The sequence below is a fragment of the Tauraco erythrolophus genome, chromosome 10 (assembly GCF_009769465.1).
Source record: "Tauraco erythrolophus isolate bTauEry1 chromosome 10, bTauEry1.pri, whole genome shotgun sequence".
NCBI lineage: Eukaryota > Metazoa > Chordata > Aves > Musophagiformes > Musophagidae > Tauraco > Tauraco erythrolophus.
Window position 1 is genome coordinate 33,573,373 of NC_141474.1, and position 27,738 is coordinate 33,601,110.

The 27,738-nt window shown below is 44.9% G+C and overlaps 1 protein-coding gene across 1 annotated transcript in view; it reads left to right on the forward strand.

Annotated features, from left to right (window-relative positions):
• Positions 1-27,738, forward strand: part of CACHD1 (cache domain containing 1) — a 115,193-nt gene that overhangs the window by 79,354 nt on the left and 8,101 nt on the right. The window contains exons 7-20 of the mRNA XM_086617440.1: positions 282-498; positions 4,472-4,621; positions 6,059-6,292; positions 8,635-8,784; positions 9,351-9,474; positions 9,960-10,077; positions 11,834-12,002; positions 16,490-16,632; positions 17,194-17,375; positions 19,062-19,172; positions 23,283-23,405; positions 25,578-25,677; positions 25,790-25,906; positions 27,290-27,450. Of these exons, the coding sequence (XP_086473566.1) occupies positions 282-498; positions 4,472-4,621; positions 6,059-6,292; positions 8,635-8,784; positions 9,351-9,474; positions 9,960-10,077; positions 11,834-12,002; positions 16,490-16,632; positions 17,194-17,375; positions 19,062-19,172; positions 23,283-23,405; positions 25,578-25,677; positions 25,790-25,906; positions 27,290-27,450 (2,099 nt within the window). The remainder of the gene's footprint in view (positions 1-281; positions 499-4,471; positions 4,622-6,058; positions 6,293-8,634; positions 8,785-9,350; positions 9,475-9,959; positions 10,078-11,833; positions 12,003-16,489; positions 16,633-17,193; positions 17,376-19,061; positions 19,173-23,282; positions 23,406-25,577; positions 25,678-25,789; positions 25,907-27,289; positions 27,451-27,738) is intronic.

The window sequence follows — 27,738 nt, forward strand, 5'->3', positions numbered from 1 at the left end:
TCCAGTTCACTTAGGCTTCTGCCCAGAACAGTGTATTATGTACGAGCAGAGTGAAGCTGACTTCGTCTGAGAAACAAAGACTGAAGTCTCTTTTTCTTGAAATCACCATAAGTCTAATCCTTTTCAAATTTGACTGATTTATGCCTCAAGCATTTATTTTGTAACAATTGAGTTTTAAATCCACGGAATCTCTTCGGTTGGCTTATCATTGTGTTTTCTGTATCGGTGAGGAAAGAATTATAAATGGTAAGGTAATCCAATATAGTTTCTTCTCTTTCAAGATCTCCGTGTTAACCGTGGCAGACACCGTAAGAACCTGCTCGCTGGATCAGTGCTATAAGACGTTTCTGTCTCCTGCCACCAGTGAGACCAAAAGGAAGATGTCCACCTTCGTTAGCAGCATAAAGTCATCCGACAGCCCCACGCAGCATGCGGTGGGATTTCAAAAGGCTTTCCAGTTGATACGAAATACAAACAATGGCACAAAGCTCCAAGGAAGTAAGTCTCTTGTTGGGCAATCCTGATAGTTTCTGAGGTTTGCAAATGTTTTCTTATTTGAAATTCTCACCTTGACAGAGGCCAAAGGAGTGTAGTGTCTTGAATATTTAAAATTAAAAAAAAAAGAGAGGAGGGGAGGAAGCACGTGTTTATTAAGTAGCATTTACTTGATCTGGAATCTGCGTGAGTGACTGTTGAATGTGGCCATTCCCTTTTAACTTATTTCACTTGCTGACTTCCCTTTCTTTTGAACTAGAATATGAAGTTTCAGGATGGAGTTGCCTGATAGCTGAATTATTTCCCAAATGTGTGCAGAGGCATCCTTTTAATGGAAATTGCCGTTGCTGCAGGTTCATTGACTTAGTGCTAAAAATGACATGTATGGATGATCTGCCTGACTGCAATCCATACAGCAGTGGCCTCTGCTTCTCAGGGAAAAGGGTTTTTTGAGAATACCAATTATGGGTGATAGTTTATGGAATGTGAGGTTGACCTCGCTAAATTTTCCTTCATCTAAGAATATCCTCGGGAATTTTGGTGTATGCATTATGGGCTTTCTCTTTCCCATTCCTGTGATTGGGGTTTTTTGTGTGTGTGTGTGTTTTGTTACAAGGATGTGGTGAAATATGTGGAAAAGATGGATGTGAAATCGAGTGACACATTTGCTTGCCAGGCAGCCGTGGAAAGCAAACTCTTGAAGCTGTGCTCCGAGTGCTCGTTGGAGTTGAGTCACGTTGCCAATGCGTGGCAGGGTGGAGAACGCAGACCCATCTTTATCCGTTTAGTCCATTTATGTGACAGCAGATCCTGTACCTTGGTCCTGTGAGTGCAAATTCTTCAGTGTCCTGAAGGGTCCTGGCTCAGGTGCTGTACAGAACAGTGAAAAAGAGAAATCCAGGAATAAAGTGCTTTGGAAGGACTAAGGGAATGCACTCCTTCTTCAAGTGTCTCCTTCAGTTTATAAAATGGTGCTTTTGCTATTAAAAGTTCAGGCATCTTCTGAACTTCAGGCTGTAGATATAGTGAAATGTTTATCTGACTGTACATTGCTCAGCTGAGAGAGGGGGTTGTCAAGGGCAGGTTTTTACCATCCTCTGGCAAAATGATGAAAGGGGTGCAACCTTCTAGAAAACAAAAAATAATAATAATAAAAAAAATCTAATGCTGCTGAAGCTGGCTGGGATAAGATGCATGAGTCATCAGTGGTTATTCCAAGAACATCAGCCATAGAGTCTTGCAGCATCCTCCTACGTATCTTTTATGTTTGGCACTGTTTGTATATTAGAATTAGAAGGTTTTGACATGTTCTTCATTAATGTGAAAACATCTGCTTTTACTGGGTTTCATACGAAACAATTATTTTGGGGCACAAGTACAGAAAGTGAAAAGAAAAGGCAAATGCTTTGGGTTTAGGTTTTCTTTAAGTGTGAAAGATTCTGAAGACCTAATGCGTGTATAGCAAATTTCAGAATTCATAGGGTGAGACACAATAGGTTTGAGAAGAGGATGTTTATAAAACATGCCTCATTTTCTTGTAAATAATCTTTTCATCTTTTTAAAAAAGAAACATAAACCTAGGGAAAAAAAAAAATCATTCATTTCACTGTTAATTTTCTAACATCCTGTTCCCAGAGAACAATGTGTGGGTGTGTCGAGGAAGCTATTGAGATACAGCCTCGCTCCCAAATTCACACTGGAGAAGTTAGAAGGGAACTGCTGGTATGAGATGGAAGAGCTGTGCTGTTGAACACGTCTAAATTTCCTGCCTTATGCCATTTCCTATTGCAGTCCAGCAGACTCTCATCCCAAAGTGTAGGAAAATGCCCTACTACAGAGTGCCGTCGTTCCTTGTAGGCACTCTAGTTAAATAGGTAGGGGGAGTGTGTGTGTGTGTATATATATATATTTAATATATGTATTGTGTACCCCCCCACACACAAACTACAGCTAGGTAAATGCAGTAACAGTACACTGAATATAAGGGCCTTTGGCAGCTCTCAGAAGTGAGGTTGATCAGATAACGTAGGATGATCAGCTGTTGCATGGTAAGATGCCCTGTTTAGCACTGCTCCCTAGTGCAGATTTAGGACTGGCTTATGTTACTTTTAACACTTAACATATTTTATGTTACTACTGCTTTTAGATTGCAGCATCATGCCTGGCCGCAGTATGTAATAGCTATGCTATAGCCTAGGAAACACATTAACAATTTTTCTTAAACTACAGCCAAAGCTGTATTAATGCCTGCTTTTGTTGTTTGTTTGTTTGTTTTTTTTCCCTAGTTTTAGCTTCTTAAAAAAAAAAAAGGCAGAAATTCCCCCCAAATTAACAGCTCCTCTTAACTTCTTTGAATCAAAAGCCAATTCTGGCTGAAATGATTTTCAAGTCGTGATGACAAAATCAAAGTCAAGTACAAGTCAAAGCATTCATACCTGTTTAAAAAAAAAAACACACAGCAAAAGCACACAAAAAAAACCAACAGGTGAGACACCAGCGTTGGTGTCTCACCAACTAACTTCACGTGCCTTGGATTTGATGGTGGTGTGTGATCCGTAGAAGTGTCTGAATTTTGTGTAAAGCACTTTGGATACTGAGACAGAGCGTGATGAAACAGGACGGTGTGTAAGTGGTGATTCGGATTCACGTGTTCAAAGGCTCTCAGGCAGGAATTTCACCCAGAACACACTCGGCTGGAAAAACACGTTCAGGCTCCGGCGGAGCGAGCCGGTGGTGAGCGGTGGTGCACCGCGACACGTTTCCCAAGCGTTGCGCTCTGACCCGATGCCACCCGCTCCGATGCAGGTGCCAAGGAGGAGCAGCAGGTGACACGGGCTTTGACAGGGATTTTGTGTTCCTCACGTACGGCTGTTGAGGTGCCCACCACCGTCCCATGGCAGAGGCCGATGGCACGGCCAAACCTTACTGGAAGGAAGGATGAGTCCAGAGGAGGCCATGAAGATGATGGGAGGGCTGGAGCACCTCTGCTCTGGAGACAGGCTGAGAGAGTTGGGGCTGTTCAGCCTGGAGAAGAGAAGGCTCCGGGGAGACCTTCCAGTACCTAAAAGGGGCCTACAGAAAAGCTGGAGAGGGCCTTTGGACAAGGGGTGTAGTGACAGGACAAGGGGCAATGGCTTTAAACTGAAAGAGGGGAGATTTAGATTGGATATAAGGAAGAAATTCTTCCCTCTGAGGGTGGTGAGGCACTGGCACAGGTTGCCCAGAGATGTTGTGGCTGCCCCATCCCTGGAAGTGTTCAGGGCCAGGTTGGATGAGGATTTGAGCAACCTGGTGTAGTGGAGGGTGTCCCTGCCCATGGCAGGGGGGTTGGAACTGGATGATCTTTGAGGTCCCTTCCAACCCAAACCATTCTGTGATTCTGTGAGGAGGGCCCTGAGGTCAGCAGCAATGGTGATTCTGAGCCCCCTGTGCTGCTCATGCGGCAGCAACGGCGGGGAAAGCACCGTGTGCTTACGTAGGAAACACAATCAGATGCTCCCTGGGATGCAGCACAGCTCCATTCTGGAGAATTGCAGGGCAGGAGAAGAACAGCGGGTCAGGAGACAAAACTTGCAGGTTTTTTTGCTTTTGTTAAGCCCTGTTGGTGGAGTTAGAGGAGCTTCTGCAGCACCCCGGGCTCGTGTGCTCCTGCCTGGTTGCAGCCAGGCCAGGAGGTGCCTGTGGGATCTGCTCAGGAGGAACAAGCCACAGTGCTTCTGGGTGGCTGGTAGGCACCGAGTCAGACAGAGGTCTGTTAAATGCATTTGTGAATGGAAGTTTGATGACGAAGGATGTAATTCATAAGACTGCAGCGTGTGTATCCATTGTAGATTGCTGTGAATGTCACAAATGAAGCTGTTGGCAGTGTGTGGTTGCAAGCAGATGTAAGGGCTCTTACCACGTGTCTTTCCCAAGTTAAAAATCTAATGCACTTTCTGCTGTGTGTGTGTATATATATATTTTTTACTCTTTTTAGATACCGACATGGTCATAATTTGCCTCTCGGCTGGGATTACATCAAAAGATTCATCGGAAGATGATAAAAAAGCTACTTTACGTGTCATCAATGAAGAAAATAGTTTCCTCAATAACTCAGTAATGATTCTTACTTACGCGCTTATGAATGGTGAGAAATGTTTTCGTATTTCCAGTGGATGAAAATTCCCTTTCATTGTACAGCTGGTTTATCAAGCTCATCCAAATGTCGTTCCATGCCTTATTGAGAGCAGTTTGTTAATGGGTTTTGGCCTGTGTAATCCAGAGGGTGCATCCAGATGTTACCTCTTTGGTGTAGAAAACTGTGTGCCACTATATGATTCTATATATTACAGGCTGAGAGAGTTGGGGCTGTTCAGCCTGGAGAAGAGAAGGCTCCAGGATGATCTTATTGCAGCTTTCCAGTACCTAAAGGGGCTACAAGAAAGCTGGAGAGGGACTTTTTACAAGGGCGTGTAGTGAGTGATAGGACACGGGGCAATGGCTTTAAACTGAAAGAGGAGAGATTTAGATTAGATATAAGGAAGAAATTTTTCACTCTGAGGGTGGTGAGGCACTGGCACAGGTTGACCAGAGAAGCTGTGGCTGCCCCATCCCTGGAAGTGTTCAAGATCAGGTTGGATGAGACTTTGAGCAACCTGGTGTAGTGAAGGGTGTCCCTGCCCATGGCAGGGAGGCTGAAACTGGATGATCTTTGAGGTCCCTTCCAACCCTAACCATTATACGATTCTACATCACGATGCAGCTGCTCAGGATATGAAGTATTATTACCTAAATTGTCTAGTGGCAACCAGACCGAATCAAATTTGATAACTATTGCAGCTGTAAACCTTCCTGACGCTGCCCGTGTTTCCTGGTGCAGCAAACTGAGAGAATATGTGACTTGTATTTCAGTCGTTAGCCAAGGAGCATGAACGTAACATCAAACGTGATCTGAATTGCTTTGATAACTTAGGATCCAACTCAAGAGTGAAGCTAAGTATGAAGATCACGCACATGGTAGTTTGGCATCCTGTGCTTTTTCCAACAAAGCCTTTTGAATAAGAAGGCTGTATGTTGTATTGTGAAAAATTGCACGTGGACTCTAACCAAGGAAGATAATGCTTAAGCTAGTGTATCGTTTGTAAATTTCAATACTCATTTGAGACCTAATATGTACAAAAGTCTTTGATTTGTCTGCAGGAATTTAGCCTGAGACGTACGTAAAATGTGAAACTTGAATGTTTAAGCTGAAGACAAGGGTGTATAATGTGCTCCTGGTCCTTTATGTGGACTGACCACTGCTGGAGAACAAAGAGCTGTCCTGTGGATTTATGGGTCACATAAGTCTTTGTTGGAAGGTCTTTGTTTAAAGCAGCGATGCGAACAGCATGCTGAATTTTTGTGCTGCGCAACAGTATGTGAGAGGCAGTCTTACTAAATTTTGCAATAAGTATATTCAGCCCCACAGTATCCATATGTATCGTTTTGCTTTTCTTGAGAGTACTTTGGAGTAAGATACAGAAGGCTCGATGGAAAGTAAGCTGCTTCTATCGCCTTCCTTCTATTTCTTGCATCTCTGTTTCAGAGGGAGTGACAGGTTTGAAGGAATTGGCCTTTCTGCGAGACCTGGCAGAGCAGAACTCGGTGAAGTACGGGGTGCCAGACCGAACAGCCCTCCCTGTGGTCAAGGGAAGCATGATGGTCCTAAACCAGCTGAGTAACCTGGAAACGACAGTTGGCCGGTTCTATACCAACCTCCCGAACCGAATGATCGATGAGGCAGTCTTCAGTCTGCCGTTCTCAGATGAAATGGGAGATGGTAAGTGCTTACACTGAATTTATGTGTAAAAATGTAAGATTCCTTTTTGCTTATATATTCCTAAATATACTGTAGTCTTGTAAAGTGATGCTTTTGGGTGTGTTCCCAAGGCAAATGTAAAATTAGCCTTTCATGCCAGTAGGTTTTTTAGCTGCAGAAGATCTAGTTATGAAAAAAAGTGGTTAGAAGTCATGGAGTAGATAGATTCAGATTGGATTCTCAGGGGTGAAATTTTTTCTTACATATGTGTATGTATACAGCATCCATAATTTAATTTGCAGAGAGAAGTTCTTTGTACTTGAGGGAAGCAGTCTTGTCATGTTGAAATGACAGCTGTGACCATTCTGCACCATTGCCACCTTCATTATTTCAGTATCTCTGTGCATCTCGAGGCCTTACAGGTAGTCTCAGAGGGTGATAGAGGCCCCAGCAGTGGAGGAGAGAAAAAGTTGTTATCATCTGAGCTTCCCTTGGAGCCGTGCACGTGACTTTTGACTCATCCTTCCTGCTGGAGTTCCCTTTTTTCTGTCTTTGCTCTGTGGCTCCTCACAGCTGGTTGACCATCCGTTCCCCACTGCCGGGCTGTGAAGACGAGGATGCTGAACGCTGGCAGTCAGACCTATGTACATAGGAGGAAGGCAACCAGCTCAGCAAGTAGCACAAAGAGACATTATTAAATATTGTCCAAAATTTGCTATCAGTACCTCTTCCTTTGGCTTCAGCACGCTTGGTCTGCCCCAGCACCAGACAGAAGAGGAAGCGTGAGCTGACTGGTGATGGCCCGGCCAGTCTGGAGTGAGGGATATACTGAATGTGGTGGAAGCCTGGTGACAATTGTTCCATAAACTCTGAATGAATCCTGAAGAATATCTTAACGCAGCAGATGTCTGCAGTCTGGTCCTCCTGTTAGTTTCTAATTTATGCTGACGTGGTGGGAAGGTGCATGGATCAGCCCTTTTACCTTAAATCTAGATGCCACCTTACCAGCCACTGTGTGTTCGACTTTATCTGATCCCACTGCTACATCCAGTAATGGAGAGACCCAAGGTGTAGATACCAATAGAGACTTCTGGGAGCGTACCAGCGTATGTGTAAGGTGACGGACAGTGTAGGAAACGCAGAAATTAGTTAAATTTGGTGCTCAGGTAAGGATGCACTGCAGGGTGATGGTGTGTGGGTTCTTGCCGGGGCCAGGTTCCGGAGGTGGCGAGCCAGCTCAGTGCTGGCAGAGCTCCCCTGGCTGGACACCCACCCAGTGATGTTAGGAAATACGTTGGTGATCTTATATTCCTCTGACAATTGAGCAAATTCTGTATTTCTTCATTCGGGACTTTGCATATTCTTAGTCTCGGCTAGTAGGTAGGAGCAGTTGGGGGTTCTGCTGAGTAGTTTTCAAGGGCTGCTGAGTTTAGGTTGCACGTTTGCCTTGTGTGTTGAGTCCCAAAACAAATCTAAGACTGTTCCTGAGCAAATCTCTTCTGAGTCAAAATGCTTGCTGCTTTCTGCGTTTCCCCACCTCGTTAATTAAGCTGTGTAACTGCTCCCTCACAAAGCCGTGTCCGAGCATAATGGAAAATTTGAGCAACAGAAGGATTAGAAATGGTGCAATAGAGGAGGTTTGTCTTACATTAATATCAAAGGGTACTTAAAAGCTTATACATGCAAATGGATTTTGTATTGGTTTGAAGGAAAAGAGTCACTGAGTTTCCAAATTGCAGAGGTGTGGAAAGGAGAAATAAGGTGTTAGGGAGAGTCCTTCCCTCAGGCACAAGACGCGTCTCAAACCATTGTGTAATTATGGGTATGATTCCCAGTGCAAGTGGCCATACTGGGATGTAGTTAAGCAGAGGAGGTGCAATATTCTGGATGTGCAATTAGATGAGCAATAATTCATCCCTGCTGTTGCTTTACAAGTACAAATCCTCTTTCTCCCTCCTCCTCCTATGTTTTACGTTGCCTTAAATGGTGTTAAAGGAACAAAATACTATCTTGGCTTTTCATGCAAATGCATTTTTTATCTGTCAGGTATCCACTTGTAGACTGACAAAAACCTCGAAACATAATCATGGTGTGTATTTTAATAAATTGATTAAAATATACCTTAGGTCACTATCAGAAACATAAACTAATTAGGGAGAGAGGCTAAAACCTGCCAGACATGATGGAGAACCTGCTCAGCTTCCCTGCAGGCGTGCCAGTTTCTGTCCATGTTCCAGCAAGGAATATTCTCTAAAATATAACTGTATAACATGTCAAAATGACAAAGCACATGCTCTGTTTCCTCAAAAATAATTAACCAGATTGTATTGCTGATGATTTTATGTTATTTCTCTCATCCTAAGGCCTGATAATGACTGTAAGTAAACCATGTTACTTTGGAAACCTGCTGCTAGGGATTGTTGGAGTAGATGTTAACCTCGCATACATCTTGGAAGATGTCACCTATTATCAAGACTCCTTGGGTTCCTACACTTTCCTCATTGACAATAAAGGTAACTTTTTGGCTCGGGTAATCTCTTCTAGTCCCACTGAGGTCATTAATCATCAAAAGGAAGCTCTTAATTCTCTTGTCTCTAAATAGTCTGTAAGGAATGAATGATAATATTTATTAAAAGAGGAATCGCATGTTGTTTGGTTAGTTTTGCCTGAGAGTTGCTGGAGACTGTAGGCGGATTCATGACTTGAAATTTCTTTGCTGGAGTTTTGATGTGGAAATGCTTACTTGCTGTTGAGGTTCTCTACAAGTGTAACATCCCAGGTTTTCTAGAGGAAAGGAAAGACAGAACTGGTGTATATGTGTGTGTTCAGCTCTTTTCCTCTGATCCCAACCTCTTTTTATTGCTTGGTTCTTTGAGCTGTCTTTCATTTGCAGCTTTCCTAGTTCTTCATTTGCAACTTCTTTGATGATAATATTGCTTTTTCACTGGCATTTGTTAAGCCTTTGCAAAAACTGTATGTAGTTACTGTATTCTTAACCCCCCCCCCCCCAATAAATATTCATCCTGGGCTCAGTTGTTACAATGCATTCAGTGGATGGGTTTGTGTCTTTATTTTTTAGGATACACTCTTATGCACCCATCCCTTACCAGGCCCTACCTGCTGTCTGAACCACCACTCCACACAGATATTATCCATTATGAGAACATTCCTAAATTTGAGCTGGTGCGCCAGAACATCCTTAGGTAAGGAATCGGGATGCAAGTTCAAACATTAGCAGGCCTTAGGGCAGTATAAGTGTTTCTAGAGGGATTTTAAGAGAATATAAGATAAAGTTCCTTTTCCTACAGTATCTAGATACTTGGATGGATTTTTTTTTTTTCCTCTCCCTGCCCAATGCAGAACAGTTCTGGTTTAGTTTTTTCCACCATTTCGTCATTCGGTGTGCTAAGCAGTGGTTTCTACAGCTGACCTGGGGGATATTCCTGATGTCTCTTCCATGTCAGGAAGATTTTCCACTATTTGGTCTGTTTTTTTCTTTAGCCTTCGTCTTATCTGAGTATGTGTTTTAACTCAAAATGTGCATTTTCGGCATACATGCACTTCACCTAAGACAGATAACAGTTAATCTCTTCATGTCTTACGATTTATAAATGTGTAGTAAATAGGTTTTGCCTAAGAGCTTTCTCAGTGTTTAATAAAGTGCTGTACGTTCTATTTGCCACTATAGCATTCCCCTGGGCAGCCAGATCATTACAGTTCCTGTGAACTCCTCCCTGTCTTGGCATGTGAACAAACTGAGAGAAGTTGGAAAAGAAGCCTACAATGTCAGCTACGCCTGGAAAATGGTAAGGACTTGAAGTGACCCAGTGTAGGATGGCATAGAGTAAGTTCATGTACTGAAGAGTATATTAATGTATTGAATATAGAGAAGCATGAAGTATTGCTATCTGTTGAAGTGTAAAGGGTTTGAATTACTCAGAAACTACATGAATGGGTGTTTTTTTTTGTCACAGTGAAGAACCAATGACATTGCCATTTCAGGTTTGTTAACATGTCTTCTTCAGAGATGTGTCTGCGTGAATACATGTGCACTCTTTCTTCATGAAGGTGCTCCTTTCGTAAGACATAAGTTATGTACAATCACATATTGATTGTACTTGTGCTTTCTCAATGGAAGTGAATCTGTACTGGTCTGGATGTCCTGCTGCAAACCAGGTGACACGTAAATACCTCTGAGAGACCACATTTGAACACAGTGCTGAGGCAGGGTTTAGTATAAAGTCATTCTTTCTCTTAATACTGTTGTTGTGTTTGGGGCAGAGGAGAATGGTCCATTAATTAATACAATTGGGAAAATGTCAGCTTCTCATTCCAATACTGTCTTTTTTCAGAACTATATCAGTAGCCAGTGGTGATGTTTGCCATAATTTCACACTTTTCTTACAAACATTAGTTATATCGAAGCTCTCCTTGAAAGTGAGTACAATGTGTATGCAACAGGCTGTATCACCAGTTGTAAGAGCCTTAAGAGACCTTCTGGCAGCTGTCTTCCTTTCTTCAGTTTAACTTTTGAACATATCTGAACACTGATCTTGGCCCAGGGATTCAAATGGAATGTAAAGTTAAATACAATCCAGGTGAATTTCGCTGATGCAAGAAATAATTGGCTACTTTTTTGTGCCAACAAACTTAGGAGGGTACTTGTGGATCGTTTCACAGTATTAAGTTAAATCCAACCTAAAAGATTAAGCTGAGCGGTTTTAAGAGATTAAATCTGTCATTGTGTAACAGAAATTCCCATAGGAGGGTGACTTGAGCTAATTTTCTAATGTTGTAATGCTACATTAAATATCAAACACCCTTACAGAGCAGCTGGGCACCTCCAAGTTTTGCTAGTCTGATCTACAACAGGATACTTAAAATATACAAACCAGTAAAGCATGTGACACATGCAGCACACAGTTAAGATCAGTAATGATAAAATCTTGTTTTCAGGAGTTAATTTGTCTGTATTCTTCACAAAGGGAATACCAGTGTGTTTTTATCAACTGTGGACCTGAAGCCTCTCCTCTGTTAACGACACTTCAAGAAGTATCCACAAAAGAGTGTTAAAAATTATTGTGAATCGAGCAACAAAATGAGGGTCTTAATGTAATCTTTTTTCCCGAAAACTAAGTATTTTTATTTTGTGTGTAGACTATGGAGAAGTACTTTTTGTACAGCTTAGTGGCCCCGATAACGTACAGGATGATTACAGGCTGGAATGTGGCTGTGTGGGACCAGCTTGCAGTAATCAGAACACTGAAGACAAGTGTCTCTATCCTGCATGGAGACCAGTACAGCGTGAAAACTTTATCTTTGCAGCCCTTTCCTCTGTTTTCTGTAGGATCAAGTCCATATTAGCTTCTTTGAAAAGGAGTTGTCTGTTTTCAGAGAGACTGGGAACTGTGATCCTTGAGAATACGGCAAAGCGTAGTGCTGCCTTCCAGAGCTGGACGAGATGAGCAGTTAAAGAAAAGAGAGTGAATGCTAAATAGAAGATAAGTTCCGTAACACCTTCACCTTTTTGTTTCAGTTCCATGACCTGCCTGTGTTTTCCAGGTCCAGGACACGTCCTTTATTCTGTGCGTGGTGGTAATACAGCCAGAAATTCCTGTTAAGCAGCTGAAGAATCTCAACACCGTCCCCAGCAGCAAGCTCCTGTATCACCGGCTGGATCTGCTGGGCCAGCCCAACGCCTGCCTGCACTTCAAGCAGCTGGCTACCTTAGGTAAAGCTCTCCTGCAGTTCCTTTTGTCCCCCTCGTGCATGTTTCTGCAGAGTGTGGCAGCAGAAAGTAAAACTCTTCTCAGAAAACACTGGAAATACTCTCCTCTCGAGAGGCTTTTATTTCCAAGGCTGCTTTTCTGATCAGCTGGTACCTTCTTAGAGCTCTCGTCGATCATGGCTACCCTGCTCAACGGGGAGCACGTGCACGGATGAACGCAGTGGGACTGCTCATCGGAGTAGGAGATAAGTGCACGATCAAGTTCCCAGAAAGCAGAGTGGGGAGAATGAGAGATGTCTCACCAAGCTTAAAACCAATTTCTGTTCGATGTCTCACCAAGCTTAAAACCAATTTCTGTTCTCTTGGCTGTAAAGCCGCTTATTGACAAATAACATAAGCAGGATGAAGTCCCGGCCAGTCGTGCAGGACTGCTCTTCTTCTGACGTTGGATTTATGCAAGTTTTTCCCTGCTTTAAGCATTTAAAGCCATTGATCCGTGTGAAGTCAGAAGTTAAGTCTGTTGGGGGAAACTGAGAGCTTCAGTGGTGTGATGGTGTGATAGTTTGATGTGTGGGGGGGTGTTCTGGTGGCAGGGGAGGGGATTTGCTCCCTGTGCCACCAGATCTGAGTCCCATCCCCCCCGGGGGAGGTTGAGCCAAGGCGGCGCCTCTGCGAATTGCCCTATTTAAGCTGGGACAAAGGGGCGGGAAAGGGCTTTTTGCTCAGGAGCGAGGAGAGAGCAGGAGGGCGCTGCCCTCGCTCCCGGCTCCCGGCCGAGCGGCCGCTCGGGCCCGGGCCGGCGCCATGTGCTCAAGATGGCGCCGGGGAGCCACATGGGGGACTCGGTAAGCGCCCCACTCCCGGGGTGCCCGCCGGGCCGAGCTTCCCCTAGAGAGGATTAATATCTAAGAGAAGACAACCACAACGACCGGGTCAGCAAAGATGGAGCAGGAGGAGGTGTACTGGAGCTGAGGCTTCCCTTGCAAATCGGTGTGAGATTGCAGGCGGCCCCCCTGCAGCCAGGGTGTACTCGGCGGAGCAGCGACCCACTCGCGGCCTGTGGAGAAACCCACGTCGGGAAGGAGATGCCTGAGCCCAGGAGAGGTCGTGGAGCAGGGGATGCGCGACCAGGTACTGTTGATAATGGGGCATGGAATGCACGACGAGGTCGTGGAGGCATCTGGAGACCGTGGGACGACCCACGCCGACGCGAGTGGCAGCAGCTCCCTAAGAGGCCGAGACTGGTAAAGCCCGAACTGGTGCGATCCATGGGGAGGATTGCAATCCTGCGGGCAGGACTTACTTTGGAAAAGTTTGGGGACTTTTTCTTTGTGAGTAGGGGATCCACCGAAGCAAGGGAAAAATGGTGTAAAGACTCCTCCTCCTTTAAGAAAGGAGCGGCAGTAACAACATGGATGAACTGACCTGTACTCCCCCATTCCCTGTCTCCCTGCGCCGCTGGGGGGAAGGCAGAGCCAGGAACGAAAGGAAAATAGGGGGTGGGGAGGTTGTTGTTTTAAGATCGGGCCTTGTTTTCTCTTTCTCCTCTCAAGTAACCGGTTTCGTTCCCTTTTGTCTTTTGTTTAGTAACTGTTAATAAATTGTTTTGTTTTTATGAAGAAAGCCTGAGTCATGTTTTGCCCGAGACCATGGTTGGTGGGTGCTCCCTTTTCGGTTCTTGTCTCGACCCTCAGTCCCAAAAAAAAAAAACCTTCGACAATTTTTGGCGCCCAACGTGGGGCAGAGGAATTCGAGATAAGAATAGTGATTGGGAGAGGTAACGGGCAAAACATGGACTCCAGAGTGGTGAAAACAGAAGGACCTTAGGAAACTTTGATTGTTGTGTTTGGTGAAGGGACTAGGGGTGGATTGTTTGTGAAATGTGTGTTCTTGTTTAATGTTTTAAGTGAAGTTGTGCCTGAATAGGGAATTCGCAGAGGCGAGGGGTGGAATGTGATAGTTTGATGTGTGGGGGGGTGTTCTGGTGGCAGGGGAGGGGATTTGCTCCCTGTGCCACCAGATCTGAGTCCCATCCCCCCCGGGGGAGGTTGAGCCAAGGCGGCGCCTCTGCGAATTGCCCTATTTAAGCTGGGACAAAGGGGCGGGAAAGGGCTTTTTGCTCAGGAGCGAGGAGAGAGCAGGAGGGCGCTGCCCTCGCTCCCGGCTCCCGGCCGAGCGGCCGCTCGGGCCCGGGCCGGCGCCATGTGCTCAAGATGGCGCCGGGGAGCCACATGGGGGACTCGGTAAGCGCCCCACTCCCGGGGTGCCCGCCGGGCCGAGCTTCCCCTAGAGAGGATTAATATCTAAGAGAAGACAACCACAACGACCGGGTCAGCAAAGATGGAGCAGGAGGAGGTGTACTGGAGCTGAGGCTTCCCTTGCAAATCGGTGTGAGATTGCAGGCGGCCCCCCTGCAGCCAGGGTGTACTCGGCGGAGCAGCGACCCACTCGCGGCCTGTGGAGAAACCCACGTCGGGAAGGAGATGCCTGAGCCCAGGAGAGGTCGTGGAGCAGGGGATGCGCGACCAGGTACTGTTGATAATGGGGCATGGAATGCACGACGAGGTCGTGGAGGCATCTGGAGACCGTGGGACGACCCACGCCGACGCGAGTGGCAGCAGCTCCCTAAGAGGCCGAGACTGGTAAAGCCCGAACTGGTGCGATCCATGGGGAGGATTGCAATCCTGCGGGCAGGACTTACTTTGGAAAAGTTTGGGGACTTTTTCTTTGTGAGTAGGGGATCCACCGAAGCAAGGGAAAAATGGTGTAAAGACTCCTCCTCCTTTAAGAAAGGAGCGGCAGTAACAACATGGATGAACTGACCTGTACTCCCCCATTCCCTGTCTCCCTGCGCCGCTGGGGGGAAGGCAGAGCCAGGAACGAAAGGAAAATAGGGGGTGGGGAGGTTGTTGTTTTAAGATCGGGCCTTGTTTTCTCTTTCTCCTCTCAAGTAACCGGTTTCGTTCCCTTTTGTCTTTTGTTTAGTAACTGTTAATAAATTGTTTTGTTTTTATGAAGAAAGCCTGAGTCATGTTTTGCCCGAGACCATGGTTGGTGGGTGCTCCCTTTTCGGTTCTTGTCTCGACCCTCAGTCCCAAAAAAAAAAAACCTTCGACAGATGGTTTCCAGACCCTCCTTACCTGCTGAAAAATTCTCCGGTCACTGACACATTTCTGCTTTTGATAAACTAAAGTGGCTCTGCTCTGCCTGACTCATTTCAGTAGTTGCTCAAAGATACTGGAGAGAGTCTCCATGGTAGTATAAGTTCCAGTGTCTGGAAAAGATAGAGAACTTAAACCCCACAATATATCCTAAAAACATAGAGAGGTTTTTTATATAAGCATCACCAGCTGCAAGCTTTCATATTTAAGTGTGAATCTTGGGGGTTTTGCTAAAACCTGTGCTGTATTGTAAGAAGTTCTGAATTAAGTGCTGTTGTTTGTAGCAGGGTTTGAAGGTCTCGTGGTGGATTCACAGCACAGTTACGATGTTTTCGTAGCTATATTGCAGTGCCTCAAATAGCTAAATGAGATTAGACCGGAGGAGTTACGGAGGAACTTGACAAACCTATGGAAATTGCTTTGCCAGTTGTTTAAAACACAGGGTTTTTCCTTTCTTTAATGTGGTGCCTAGTCTTGATTACCTTGTATCCAGAAAGACAAGATATAAATGGAAAATATCCCAAAAACACAGTACTAAGCTGACAAGTGGAAAAACCTCATGGGGAAGCAAAATGCAATCGCATCAGAATATTTGGTCTGGGAAGCAGATGAAGGACTATGTGATGACTGCAGCACAGATGGTTGCTGGATGCATGGTGATGGGTTTTAGAGGAATGTGAATAAAAGCAGAACACTTCACATACTCCAGCGGAATTTTTCCTCTGGAGACCATTACACGTGAGGAAATTGGGTTCTATGGGTCAAATATTCAAAAAAGGAGTTCTTCTCAACCTTCAGCCTTGCATCATCATAATCGTTTTTCTTCTTAAAAAGAAAAAGCTGTCTGGTATTGCAGTTTCTGCACAATGAAAGTTTTTCTAGTCTCTTCTGCAAATCACCCCAGACAGCTACACTTTTATTGGTAAGCTCCCTCTCCTGTGCTCGTAATTCTCTGTTTGGTCATTATCTGTAGCTGAAAGTGCTTGTTTTCATTTTCTCCTGCCATATCTAACCTAAACATAGGTAATTAATTTCTTCTTCTTTAGCACAAAATCTTTTCTTAAGGGCAAACAGCTTCTGTAATCTTTCGAAAAGTAGCAATTCAGAAATTGTTTAGACTTTGAGAACGAGGGCGCTGAATTCTGCCAAATAACACGTGGAGATCGGAGCGAGCCAACTGACTTTTTGACTTCTGTATTTTGAAGCCAGAAGGGTAGTTCATGTGCCACGCGAGTTTTGTCAGTGATACCCTTTCATGGTACGAACGTGTTCGCTATGCCACGCGTGCGGTTCGTCATCCTTAACTTTCCCATGTTTTGCTCTTTTTAGAAAGCCCTACGGTCATGCTCTCTGCGGGCAGCTTCTCTTCTCCCTACGAGCATCTCAGCCAGCCCGAGACAAAGCGGATGGTGGAGCATTACACGGCGTACCTCAGCGACAACACGCGCCTCATCGCCAACCCTGGCCTGAAGGTACGGCCTCGTGCCTGTCAGCCCTGGGCACCCTGGTGTGCTGCCACCCCGTGCCTTCATCCCGGGGGGCAGTACCTGAAACATTCGTCTTCTGGTGCTCGTAGGGTGCTGGAGTGGTATCCCCTGTGCCTGGAGAGGTGGCCATGGGCTTCAAGGTCCAGAAGAGGGGAGAGAGGAGGGAGAGGGCTTCCTCCCCAAGAGGGGGGGGAAAAGTTGATAAGCAGCTATTGCAAGAAACACTAGAAAGATTAAAGCTGCAGTAAATTCTTAGTGGAAATATCTTTGAGAAATTTCCGTTCCGTGTGCAAGCGGAACGGTGTTTATATTTACGTGAAGTGCAAAAGCAAAGCAAAAGCCGCAGAGATAACGACAACAATATTTCATTCTAATAAGCTTTCCCTTTGCTTGGAATGTGCCAGATCTGTCTGGTGTGAGAAGACTTTAAACAAGTAATTGAGTTTAGATGATCTCCGATCGCTCTTTAGGAAACCCCGCGAGCAGCTTATTATCTTTTCATGCAAGTCTTAGAGGAACCCTGCTAGGTCCGCCTTTGTTTTGCAGTTCTCTGTCAGAAATGAAGTAATGGCTACCAGTCACGTCACAGATGAATGGATGACACAAATGGAAATGAGTAGCCTGAACAGTTACATTGTGCGCCGTTACATAGCAACCCCCAATGGGGTGCTCCGAATTTACCCCGGTTCTCTCATGGACAAAGCATTTGATCCCACCAGGAGACAATGGTGAGTTTTTAGGGTCCTGTTATCAAAGCTTTAGATCATCTTGGAGGGCAATAAGGAAAATATTTGATATCGATTTCATAGCCTGTTTGGTTTTTTTTATGGCCAGCTATAAACTATTTCACTAGAAATGTTTTCATCGTGGGTAAAAGGCTCGGTGCTTAAATACAGCTAGTTAAAATCTTCGTCAGGTCTAATTTCAGCCCTTTTAGTTTAAGTGATAGTTTCTGTTTCATGTCCCTGCTATGGCAGATGGGAATATAAATATTCAGAAAATGAGCATCCCCTTCAGGGATTAGCTCATTCGGGAGTGTTTTTCAACTCCCCGTGCCGTTTTTGGTGGTTAATCTTTCAGTCTTTTTGTTTGTTTGTTTGTTTGCAGCAGATTTCCGTGCTAATTTAGAGTAGGAATTCGCTGGCTCGACCGTGCATCAATTAGGCACTAGCATCTGATTTGGGAAAATATTTGTGCACATCACAAAGGAGATTGTGAGACAGGAGAGCGCTCGGGAGCGTGGTTTTGGTGCTTGTGCTGTGCTGAAAGGAGGCAGCCAGGTGCTGCCGTGCCTCCGGCGTCTCCCAACCCTCCGGCTGCACAGGGGAGGCTCTGGTTCACTTCTGGTGTTGGCCGTGCTGGAGCTCTCCTGACCCAAAAATCCCTGGAAAAAATCATTACCGTAGCGACTCATCCACTTTTCTTCAGGTTTTCTTCCTTTTTATCGTTGTTTATGTTTTTGCTGACACATAAGATGATGGAATTTTGCCCTCTTTTTTTTTGTAGTGGGATAAACTGGATGCATTCATGTTATAAATTGAGTGCACTTTTATAATCCCTTCTCTCCGTTTTACAAGCTCACAAATGATTTTAGTTATTGTTTTTGGGAGGGTGCTTGGGGTTTTTTTTTTGGCTTTTGCACTTCACTGGTTTTCTGAAACCATGATTTTGAAAAAGACTCTGTATGCAGCATGCTGTAGTGTCTCGGTTTTTGTATAAAGCCCAGTGGCAGTATTTTGGAAAGAAGATGCAAGCAAAGCGCTCGTAATAAAGTAGAATCCAGTCACTTGCACAGCACATCCAGGCTCATGGGATAGTATACTGGAAAGCAAAGTAAGAGCTTTTTCCTACACAAAACTGTTTCCAACAGTTGGAATGTTTTATAGACTTTCTTATGAGAGTAAGAAGATATTTGACGTGATTGTGGCTCATTTTATGTTGACAATAAATTTTGAAAGAGATTGCAATTTGTAATCACCTTCTGACATCTTTCCAGATTTTCGTGTGCGAATCCTGCCTATAGGACGTCCTTTCTCCTGTGTTTGCAACATAATAATTTTGCCAGTGTTTGCTCTGAGTTTTGAGTTTGAGACTCTGCTGGCACTAAGTCATACATTGTTCTGGGGGAAAATGTCCACGATGACATTAAACATATTCTATGCTGAAGGAAATTGAGCTTTTTTTAATGCAGTTGTACGTACTGAGGAACCATTTATTGAGCGAGTCTGGTTTAGTTCTGGGTCCTAATCGTACTTAGGAACTTGTTTATTATTAACAAACTTTAATTTGGTAGCACATTGTTCACAGCGTGCAGAGTTCAGTGTTTGTGTTTCTGCAAAATCAAGGATACTGTCTTAAAAGTTCACAGTAACCCTTTTTCACTAATTATCAGTGTTTCTTTTGGCTGCCCTTAGGTACTTGCATGCAGTGGCTAATCCAGGACTAATTACCTTTACTGGTCCCTACTTAGATGTTGGAGGGGCAGGCTACGTCGTTACCATCAGTCACACAGTCCATTCTTCCAGGTAAATTGTGTTTTGATGGTTGTATCAAGCAAGAATGCTCTCAGTTGTCAAGATGTGCTGTAGGTGGGAGAGAAATATGCTGAGCAACTCCTATGTATTCAAGAAATGACAACGAAACCTGTTTTTAAAGTGCTTTTGATGAAATAGAGCCTTTTGCAGTTTCAGTGGAAATAGTGTGTAGAAATACTGTGAAAAATCCATGTTATATGAATAGGTTTATATTCTGTAGCTTTATTCATCTATGAATAATAACAGCATATAGAAAAAAAGAATGATTGGTGAGAACATGCTCCTGGATGAACATGAGATGAGATGTCACGTACACAAGACAAGGACCTAAGAGGAGAGGGATCACTTTCCTTAGGCAGTGTGGGACGTGTTCCCTCTCTCTGGTAGTCCAATGCTTTTTCATCAAGACAGCCAATCTCTAAATTTCCTGCAGTTACTCACACTTACGCTCCTGAAGTTCTATGTACCAGGGTGATGCTTGGAAGGGAGTAAGAGGTGAAAGCAGATCTACCTGACTGCAGACAGAGGTCAGTCCACAAGACAGTTTCAATTACAGAGCTGTCTGTACTCCAGGGATTGGGGGAGCTCCTCGCCTGGGCTGGTTTAGTTTGGCACTTCTGGGCAGGAGCTTTCAGGAGTAAGAAGACCTTGAGGAGATGCCTGTAAACCTTCAACTGCCCTTACAGGATTGCAGAAGACAAATCAGAGTGGAAACAGTGGCCTGTGCCTTTGGGATCAAAACCAAAATGAACATGATAGCCATATAGGAAGAAGCATTTTTTTAATTAATTAGTCTTCTGTGGCTTAAAAAAAGGAAAGGGGAAATTCTAATCTATCTTCATTCAAAGCTGATCAAGAGAATCTCAGTGTTTCCTTTATTCTCAGTACAGTTCACATTACCACCAGGAGAACTGGAGTCAGTCTCACTGTGAACATCTTGTCAGTACTGGAATGACTCTTTCCTTGAGGATGAGACTTTTGTTTCAGCTCCCTCTTGGCCAGGCCCCCAGCCTTAGGCTGAGGTTTGGTTTGAGCTGTAGGCTGCTTAGAGGAGGTCAGTTTAGAGAATATGTTCTAAACCTTTCTAGCATCCAGCTAGAAAGCATCCATCTAGCTTTCCAGTTTCAGAAATGGCAGTTACTCGTTTTCTTTTTTACACAAAGTCTCTTCCAAGACTTTCACTGAGCACGTGGCTTCTGCACACTCTCTATCTAAGACCCCCACCAGTGCAAAGGTAACTTCTAACGTTGTGCTGGTAAATGCAGACCACAAAGCCAGCAGAGCTCGGGACGCTGCTTTTCTGCTCTTCTCACAGACATCTCAGCGTCGTTTGGGATTTCCCACCACAGGACATCTGCCTGTCGCTTTTGGCAGGAGTATTATCCAGCCTAACGCCTGCGTGGTGCTTCTCACAGAGGAATTTACTTAAGGGAAAGAAGTGCTTTTGTAAGAAGAGAAGTGCAATTAATCAAAATTCTTATTTTTATCTAGCAAGCGATGGTTCGGTTAGCTTTAGGAACTTAAAGCTCGCGTGGGTTATTAGAACATGATTAAAGAACAGTTAAACAAAGTTTGGCAGATGTGAGTGTGATTCCTGGGTAAATATGACCTCTAAAGCTTACAGTCACATGCAGCTATAATCCCCAAAGAGGCCTTAGTTTAAGAAAAAAACAGAGGGATGGGGGAGGAATCAGTAGAGCTCATAGGCACACTTGCATTAGAAACTGCTGTGTGGGTTCAAGTAACAACGTTGGTTTGTCTGGAACTGACTTTTTATCTCTCATTCCCATTTTATGGATATCTTTTTTGGCAGCTGGGAACAGAAGATTCATGCAAGAAGTTATTTAATACAGCTTGCATCAGCAAACCAGAAAGATTTAATGCTTAAAAATGAATCTAAAACATTTACAACGTTCCTAATGGCTTTTTGTTGGTGAGGACAGAGCAGTAACTTCGTAGCTTGATGCCTCGTCACGTACAGTTAAATGTGCTGCTTCGCTGGCATCCCTTTTCCCACCCCTTCTCCATGAAATGAGTAATGTTAAAAATAGATTAAATGCAGGTTTTTAGAATCCGTATTTATAAATCTGCAAATTAGATTTGACTGCATCTTCACTGTACCTCTTTAAAAGCAAACAAACTTCAGCCCAGTAAACTGAGTCAGTTTTAAATGGGTAGGGGGGTTGCCAGCTGCCTCTGACTTGTACAGCCCAGCTGTGCCTTTTTTTTTTCCTAAAAATTTTTATTCCTGTTTAAAGAGTAAATTTTAAAAAGCAGCAAGTCAAACACGTCTCCTCTGTCACCAGCGTAAAGCAAAATAGCACTCGCCGTGAGTTGAGGATGAGCTGATGGTTCTGTGTCCTCCAGCGGAGAGAGGTGGCTTGGTTTGGCCGTGCCATCCCAGTGCTGGAGGGAGCAATCCTGGAGAAGTAGGAGCCATGGGTTCCCTGGTCATTCGGTCCAGCCTCAGGCTGCTGCACACCACCACATCATATAATTGTTTTCATAATCCGCCCTGAAAACCATTATTTCCCTCTGTTATTATATTAGGCAGCTTTTGTTCCAGAATCTTGCTGCTCGGGTGCCCACCTGCCCAGTGGGGGTTCGCCCCTTAGTCCAAGTGCATTGATTCGCGAGATCTTGACCATCTGGATGTTTCTTCTGAGAGGAAGGTGGGAATTTGCCAGGACAAGAAGTTTTGGAAGAATAACAACATAAATAGAATATAATTTCTATTTGGAGCTTTCAGCATCCAAATGGTCTCAAGCTCTCATAGAATCATAGAATGGTTTGAGTTGGAAGGGACCTCAAAGATCATCCAGTTCCAACCCCCCTGCCATGGGCAGGGACACCCTCCACTACACCAGGTTGTCCAAAGCCTCATCCAACCTGGCCTCGAACACTTCCAGGGATAAGACCATGCTTCCGCCAGGAGATCTCTTGCAGTTGCTTCACTGATGGTGAGGAAAGTTAAAAGGATGCGACTGAGCAGAAGTAGCTGTAAGAAAATACACTTCCATACATCAGCCTGAGACTGTCGTGTCCGTCTTTGATGGATCAGTTGCTAAGGCAACTGTGTATATTCCCGAACCGATGTGTAAAAATAGGAACACAGGCGCGTTTCCAGTGTGGGCGAGATACTGGCATTCACAGCAGCTCTTGCTGCCCGTGCTGGTGAGCATCCACCCAGGCTCCAGGTTTTGGCCTTTCCCTAAATGTTTGTTTTATGGTTGCCCTGCGTTGGGGAAAGATATATGAGTCAGAACACTTGGTAAGTGATACGGTTTGAAATGTCACTTGGCATTCCGTAGGCAGCGGGAGGCGATGTCAGATTAACGTGAATTACTCCTGTTGAATTCCAGCTAGCGCGGATAACCGGCCTGCCAGTCGGATGTGATTTGAGGCATTTAACACAGTGCTCACTAACTAGCCCCTAAATACCACCTGGTTGCCTGGTGCAAGGTGTCCTCATCCATGCCTGTACCTCAGCCAGCTTTTTTTGCTGGCTGAAATTCAGAATCGCTCCTACACGTTGGAATTGTAGGGATTTAGCAAAAGGTCGGTGGCAGCTTCGTTTTCCATTCCTGTTGCTGGGGGCTGAGCAAAGAAGAACAGTGCAGGACCTAAACCCTCACCGAGGCGGTGGGGATTCAGGAGCTGCACCCTGCCTTCATTTGTGCAGGTGGGGAATTTTTAATCCTGATTTTTATTGCTAGATATTAAATGCCTGTAGGTGGTAGGGGTGTATGTAAGAGCCGAGGGAGAGCAGCCCGTGGGGAGATGGGGTCGGTTCCAGGCTGTGATCCAGTCCGTGCTGGGCTGTCTCTTATCTCCTCCGTGTCTCAGTGGTATGAGGTGCCATTTAAGTGGAGAGACTTCAGGATTTCGGGATAAAACACCGTTCTCTCCGTTTACAGCTGCTGTAACTGTTCATTAAACACAGGGTGAACTGAGCTTCCATGAGGAGCTGTGGATTCACGCTGGTCGTTTATATGCCAGGGAAGCCAGTCTCCTTTTCAAGCAGGGAACTGAGTAATTAAAATATTAATTATTAACACAGCCACAAAAGCCTTTTTCCTTTTTTCCCTCCCGTCTTTGCAGTGCACAGATGTCTTCGGGGCATTCGGTGGCAGTGATGGGCATCGACTTCACCCTGCGGTACTTCTACAAAGTCCTCATGGACCTGCTGCCAGTTTGTAACCAGGATGGAGGAAACAAAATAAGGTAAATGTTCCTCCCAGGCAATAAATATCTGAACTTTTTCTTTTTTTTTTTTTCTTCTTTAACTAGATGACCCAGAGGTACTTTCTAACTTGAATTATTCTAGGATTCTGTTACTTTCAACGTGTGTTCTCTGATTTCCACTAAAATTTGTGCTCGTTCCTCATAAAGATTATGTGGCTCTCTTGTTATTCGAGATCAAACTGTTGTCAGCTAAGTAAAGAGTCTGCAGGAATACAAAAACGGAAGATAACTGATTATTTTTTTTGGGTTATATTTAGACGTCGCTGAAATCCTGGGCAAAACCCCATTCTTTATTCGATGAACACACTTCCCATTCTCTTCTGTTTGTTTTCATTTTACCTGTTTAGTTACTGTGAACGTGTAACAATGATGTATTCTCTTTAGTTATTTAACTGTGATTATTAAAATATACTTTTGGTTTATTTTTCTCAGAAATACATAGTCAGAAGAAGTCTGATTTAATCTGGGGTATCTAATTTTATTTAGACCTACGCGTATCTTAGTTGTTCTTCTTTCCTTTACTCCTTTTTGAAAAATCACGGGGAGGGGGTTGGATCTGGAGTAACTTGATAAAATGGACTGGGCACTGTTGTTTCTTTGTTTTTAAACCTTAAATTTGAGAAGGAAAGTGGTTTTCTGTCATCGTCCCAGTTCTTTTTCTGATTTGATTCAGGGCAGGGGGGTAAAATGTATGTTATGGTGGTGTATTAAAAGAAAACGACAAACCAGGATTTCTGATTTGGCATTCCTTCCTCCCCAGTTAAAGATTATTAATAATCAATGGGGTCAGATGCTTAATTCTGCTTCCCTAAATGAGGAATTTCAAGCATATTGTTAAATGCTTTGTTAGACCGTTCCAACATAGAAGCCGGATGTAATGCGTACAGCCTCTGCGTAAATGCACACAGGTACTAAGAGAGAACTTTTGTAACTATCTGGCATTTGGGTTTTGTTAATGTGTCTTTACTAAGCCTTTTCTCCCTGCAGCCATTTGGGATAATCACAAGCCTCCTCGTTCTCCTGTTTCCTACAGCATCTTTCAGAAAAGAGAGAAAACGCAACATCACAACGTGAATTTCTAATGCAAAACCCAAACGCTTTGAGGCAGGAAAAAAACAAAAATCCTGAAACTCAAAAGTTTTCATGACTCCTTTGTCTGCCTCAAGTGTACAGTCCCATCCATTCCGCCCTGATGGCTCTAAATTCCACCCGCTCTCTCCCTCCGTGAGCCGATGGAGGTAGAGCTTTACGGAGCAGGCTGCCATGGGAATCGCAGACTTGAAAGCCTCCCGAAGCATCCGGTGGCCCCCGGCAGGCGGCCGGGGCAGCGGCGCAGCTGCGGGGCCCAGCCAGAGCCCCGCTGTGCCGGGGGGACGTGGTGCCACCCCACTGAGCTCTTCGGGAGCGCGGAGCGGCCGCGTTAACCTCCTCCCGGCTCCCTTCTGCGGCCACCGGTTCTCTTGATCTCGGCGCAGGCTGTGCCGTCCCCGGTGCCGCTTGCTCCTCCGCCTTCCCCGGCGCGGCTGTCTGTGGCTATGGAAACGGGAGATGCCGAAAACATTACGGATTGAAACCTGGCAGCGCGCTGGTTTCTGGAGAGGGGCACAGATTCGGCATCGTTTTCCCTGAGATCACACGGGAAACTAATGGGAAGAGCTGAAAAGGGAGAGGAGAGGTTGGGAAGGCTGAGAATGAAACAGGAGTGATTTATCTCCCTGTTAAAATGGAATTCTAAGGCAGGAGGTCATCAAAGGAGAGTGTAAAATCTCTGTTTCATTAGTAACACAGTAGATTAATAAACTGTTAAAGCTTTCCAAGTTCATTATGCTTCTTTTTTTTCTGGATCTTCCCCGATGAGAGAAGAGAAGGTGCTGATCGCTTTCCGTTTCTAAGAGGTTCCATTTTCCAGTCCTTGATGGTCCAGCCTTGCTGTAACAGTGACAGGCTTAAAAGCTTCAGGGAAATACCTGATATATTGTTTAAAGCCGTTTTGCCATGGATTTGTTTAATGGCCCTGTTATTTTAGTCAATGGAAGCCTTTAAATATTCTTCCCCTAGCTGTGAGTTGAAGATGATGTTTTACTTCACCATATTCCTCTAAAGCCCAAGGAGGTCTAATGGGAGGCTCTCTGCTTTGTTTTTTGGGGGCAGGTGCTTTATCATGGAGGACAGAGGGTACCTTGTGGCACACCCGACCCTCATCGATCCCAAAGGACACGCGCCGGTGGAGCAACAGCACATCACGCACAAGGTCTGGTTCCTTTTTTCTTGGTCATTTCCTCGCTTTCCTAATTGCTGAGGTGGCAAGGGCTGTGGAGGAGCCGCTGATTTTGGAGGCGTAAAATCCTCCCTTTTTCACTTAGGAGCCTTTGGTAGCAAATGACATTCTGAACCACCCGAATTTCGTCAAGAAAAACCTCTGCAACAGCTTCAGTGACAGAACAGTTCAGCGGTTTTATAAATTTAATACCAGCTTAGTGGTAAGTGTGTTTTTTCTGTTTTATTTTGATTTGAATGTACTTTGGTTGGGTTGGGTTTCTTTTGGTGGAAGCACAGATGCTGGCCAGGGTCAGCAGACGAGGCTGGGAGCCAGCCTTCCCTGTGGATTGGCCTCGGTTCACCCTCTCCAAACACAAAACCAGTGATCCGGACTGCACAGACTGGGCTGGCACGAGGAGTCACTTGACATACAAGGGATTATGGATGTGATCGCTGGCCAAGTGTGGTTGAGATCTGCAAAGTTGCACCCAGCATCAGGAAAATAAGAGCAGTTCTCTGTCATTAGGTGAGGACTTTCCAGCAATAGTTGGGACTTTTTTTGCTTTGGATCCTCTGACCTAACCTCTGGCTTCCAACTCTGGACCAGTGTCACATCCTCCTGTGGCACAGGTAGCAAAGTTCTCTGATAACTTCTCTTTTGGTGAGGTGCCCAAATAAATGCCTCTACTGACGCAGTGTACGTGAGCGTTCACGGAGTCTCGTTTGCCAGACTGCAGATCTCTCTTGGGAGACCTGAACGCTCCTTGGTTGCCCCAGGTCATCTCTGAGCTTCCTCTTGTGCTCAGCTGTGCTGAGAGGTGGAAGCCAGGGGCTGTCGTCTCTCGCTGCGCTGCCAGTGCCGATTGCAGCACCCACCCTCGCAAGATCACCGCAGAATTATTCAGAAGATGTTAAGCTCTGTGGGAGAAGCTGCTCTTTAAATAATACTTTTCAATTATTACTGGGAGAAGAAGGTAGGAAATAAGTGTCAAAAATATTTGAAAGATATGTCAGAATACGTCGATTTATGTCAGGTAGGCTTAAACATTTTCCTCACACTTGAAATGCAAAATAGAAAGTGTGTTACTGTAAAGGAAAGTGTGTAGGACAGAGCAAAAACTCGTGGCATGCAAATAGGAATCAGGACTGATTCTGCCTCCTAGATCACAGCTCTACAGTGCTGTGGTGTGGGGTTTTTTTGTAGTACGCATGCCAGGAAGTTTTCAACAGGTCGTGATGGTGCTTCTCCGTCGGAGAGGAGCCGCTTTGCGGAGGTCACCGAGGGCTGGCACAGTGGGCACGGGTCGGGGAGCGATGCCCTGGAGTGAAACGTACCCTGCTGTCGGCGGGACATCGCTCTCGGTGCTGCTGCCACATCTCGTAGCGTTTACAAGCAAGCGTATCTTTTTCTGTCTTCAGCAAAGTACTTCCACCCAGTGGTAGGTTGGAAGCAAAACTCAACAGGATCATGGACAATTTCATAAGGTTGAAATTGGAAGGGTTTCCTTGTAGGGGGAGGAAAGTTTCCTTGGAAGGAGGAAAGTCTTCAGCTCCCTAAAACGAGTTTCTTGCTACACCATTGACACTATTTGTTTTCTTCCTAGGGTGATCTGACAAACCTCGTGCACGGCAGTCACTGCTCCAAGTACAGGCTGACGAGAATCCCGGGCACCAACGCCTTCGTGGGAATCGTCAACGAGACCTGCGACTCGCTCGCGTTCTGCGCCTGCAGTATGGTGGACAGGCTCTGCCTCAACTGCCACAGGTGAGCAGGAGATGGGAAATGAACAGGCTGGTCCAGCCATTTACTTCTTCTCTCTTTCTTGAGTCAAGGTTTATAAAAAACGCATTTATTTTATAGGCTAAATGAAAATATGCAGTGCAGATCTGAAGTGAAGACAAAAATAGTTAATTTACCTGTGCTGTTTGTAAGAGGCACGGTGGCTTGGCGTATCTCTAACCCTTCTCCGTGTCGTCAGTGTATTAAAACAGAGGGTGGTTTGTTCTTGGCTTGTTTGGGTGGATAATGTTAAAAGACCACAACAGATGCAGT